Source organism: Notechis scutatus, chromosome 2 (assembly GCF_049901735.1).
Source record: "Notechis scutatus isolate UNSWTSFEM ecotype Mainland chromosome 2, rNotScu1.2, whole genome shotgun sequence".
Taxonomy (NCBI): Eukaryota; Metazoa; Chordata; class Lepidosauria; order Squamata; family Elapidae; genus Notechis; species Notechis scutatus.
In genome coordinates, this window is record NC_142010.1 from 246,382,277 (window position 1) to 246,385,404 (window position 3,128).

The window sequence follows — 3,128 nt, forward strand, 5'->3', positions numbered from 1 at the left end:
CTAAACAAATAATTCCCTCAACATTGTCCAACTATTTACAAAGTCTGCACTGCTATTACTATTAACCTTCTCATCACTCCTTATCACCCATCCCCTCCTTATCACCCATCCCCTCCCACCTGTGACTGTGTGACTGTAACTTTGTATCCTTACGATCAATATTGACTGTTTCCTAGTATGATTTGATTGCTTATTGTACCCTATCACTCTTATTAAGTGTTGTACCTGATGATTCTTGACTCTTGACGAATGTATCTTTTCTTTTATGTATACTGAGAGCATTTGCACCAAGACAAATTCCTTGTGTGTCCAATCACACTTGGCCAAGAAAGAATTCTATTCTATTCTATGTAATATCTAGCAATTAGCACTACTTGGATTATAGACTGTATGGCTTTTTCAAGACCATTGGAATATGTGGAGTGATCACTGCATTGCTAACATGGAGAAGATGGAATGGTGAAGCTGGCAAGAGTTGGTGAAGGGAAAACTAGCTCATCTAACCTTTTGGCTGTAGAGTTAATATAGAAATTGAATAGACTGAGTGTCATGGTGTACTGAGTGTCATGCTATATCATCTTTCTAGATACATAAGTGTTTTGAAAGCACTCCTGAATGGCTCATTCTTAAGGAGAGGTTAACAAAGAGTCTCTGAAGGAGCAAAAGAAGAGGCCTAGGAATGGAGGGATTCCTAACATTGTATTGTTTCCAAATATCTTATAAATTTGGATGAAACCATTAGGTGTTCTTTGCTTCCTTCCAATTATCCTTCTAGCTTTCTTGGCAACAGTACAGAAATAGTTTGACACTCCCCCTGCCCTTTGCTGATGTATTGGACTCTAGCAGCAAGGATTCTGGGAATCGTAGGCTCTAGTAGTTTCCCTGTGATTAATGGCTCCTCGCTATTAAGGTGTCTTTTCACAAAAAAAGTAGCTTACATATTTGCCCTGCATTCTTGTAACATCCTAAGCTGAAAATTACAGTGATACAGAATTAAGATGGTGCTCCTGAATTGGAAGGCACTGGAAAATTTTCCACTTCTAATGTACATTTTAGCTGCTAAAACATTAATTCTTTGCTTAGCATTTGCTGGGGTAAAAGTATATCAAAGGAAAAGACTTGAAGAAAAGCTGAAAAAGGAACAAGCAGAAAAGCAGAAAAGAGAAATTGAGAAAAAAGAAAACTGAAGATCTAAAGATTTTCTGACATGTTGCAGCCGACTTGGATGCCTTTCTGGGAAGCATTGAAGATTTCACTGATTTCACTATGCTGGAGAAATGAATTCCCTAAGATCAAGATTGATTTGAATAATGTATTTTAATTTTGTTGTTTTGTTACAGATAGTAGCAGGATATTGTCAGTTATTTATTCAGTAAATCTTCCTTTGCAAAACTGGTAAAAAAAAAAAAAAGAAATAGTTTGACACTGACTTTTACCAGGATATATTTTCAACTTCCCATTGTAGCCTGCAGCTCTCTGATTCCCTGGTCCACATATTACCAGGTCTAACCCTTCTAGATGCTGCCACTAAAAATAAATAAATAAATTTTTTATTTGCAATAGTATTTCAATTCACCTTTCCCTTAAAAAGAACTTTTCTCACTGTGAAAAAAAATGAATCACAATCACACCGTATATGTATAAATATATGGCCGCTGTAATGATAGGATTGTGAATCATGTTCTTGACAGTATGGCTACCATAACATGATGCAGATTGCAGAGGATGAAGTTCATGAAGTTTTGAGACTTGACCTGACATGCTTGTGATTTGACCAGAACATTTTTCTCTTGTCATAGTCCTTTGGTAGTGCTTTCTGACTATTGAGGTTGCAATCAAAGAACATGATGTTTGGGCACATCTGGCTTGAAAAAGTAATATTATCAGCTGCTGATGGGCTCTAATTTCTTGTTGGACTTCTATTGACAGCTGCTAATAGCAGCGACAACAGCTATAGTTTTAAAACTGAATTACTGAACAGTACTTGCTACCTAGAATATTTTGACAAAGGCATCAACTTACACATCAAACAACTGAGGATGAGGAAGCATCTTCAGTGTTACTTGTCTTCTTTTTCTCTAGAGACTCAGACATATAGAAAAAATGCTGGGGTACAAGTTTGCATTGTTTACTTTATCAACTAAAAATTCCATTCACTCATACATTTACATACCCATGCATATGTACCAAACTCAAAAATTCTAGTTTGTTATGGTAGTTTTAATTTTCAAAAGAATCAAGGAAGCATATCATACTGCGCACAAAACCTCATTGTCTACAATGGCCCTAAAGCAGGGATCCCCAACCTTTTTGACGCCGCGGCCCGGTACCGGCATCAGCTGGGTGCCGCGGCCTGGTACCGGCATCAACTGGGTGCCGCCATCTTTTTTTGACGAAAAAGTGCTTCCGGTGACCTCACCGGAAGCACTTTTTCGTCAAAAAAGATGGCGGCGCCAGCGCTTCCGGTGAGCTTTTTCGGGTAGAAATGGCTTTCTACCCGGAAAAGCTCGCCGGAAGCACTTTTTTACCAATGGCGGCGCCCAGCAACCAGCGGCCTGGTAAAAGTTGTTCCGCGGACCGGTATCGGTCTGCGGACCGGCGGTTGGGGACCCCTGCCCTAAAGGACAGTATTTTTCATATATTATTACAACTTCCAACAAAGCTTGATTACTACATCAATGCTTGGATGATTCTATTGTGGCACTATCTTTCTCACATCTCCAGATATGTTTTGATTGAACATCGTTGACTCATTCTCTTACATAGGAGTCAAGCCCGCAAGTAATGATTTTGTTTTCTTGGAACAAATGATTATTAGCCAGATTAATTCATATTAGCATTCATTTCCCCACAAATTTGTTGTGACAATGAATCATGTCCTTCATCAATGCAATGACACTGACAGAGTCCACTTATTAAGGAAAATGAAGAACAGTTGTTACCCCCTGTAAGAAAGACTAATTGAAAAGAGAGATGGCAAGGCAAGTATTACATGGCTAGTACTGCACTTATTAAAACTGGCAGGCAAAACAGATAAGATTTGTCAATGGCTAAGAACAGGAAAATTGAAGAAAGAGACAGAGGGGATAATTTTGTCTGAACACCACCAAGCCCTAAGAAAAAAAACA

The 3,128-nt window shown here is 38.6% G+C and overlaps 1 protein-coding gene across 1 annotated transcript; it reads left to right on the top strand.

Annotated features, from left to right (window-relative positions):
- Positions 1 to 860: 860 nt before the first annotated feature.
- LOC113411326 (small integral membrane protein 11-like) lies at positions 861 to 1,392 on the top strand. The gene has a single exon (XM_026666321.2). The coding sequence runs from the start codon at positions 999 to 1,001 to the stop codon at positions 1,185 to 1,187; it is 189 nt and encodes a 62-aa protein (XP_026522106.1). The 5' UTR covers positions 861 to 998; the 3' UTR covers positions 1,188 to 1,392.
- Positions 1,393 to 3,128: the final 1,736 nt, after the last annotated feature.

Coding starts and splice junctions, on each gene's coding strand:
- LOC113411326 (XM_026666321.2), top strand. CDS start 999: ATGGTGCTCCTGAATTGGAAGGCACTGGAAAATTTTCCACTTCTAATG.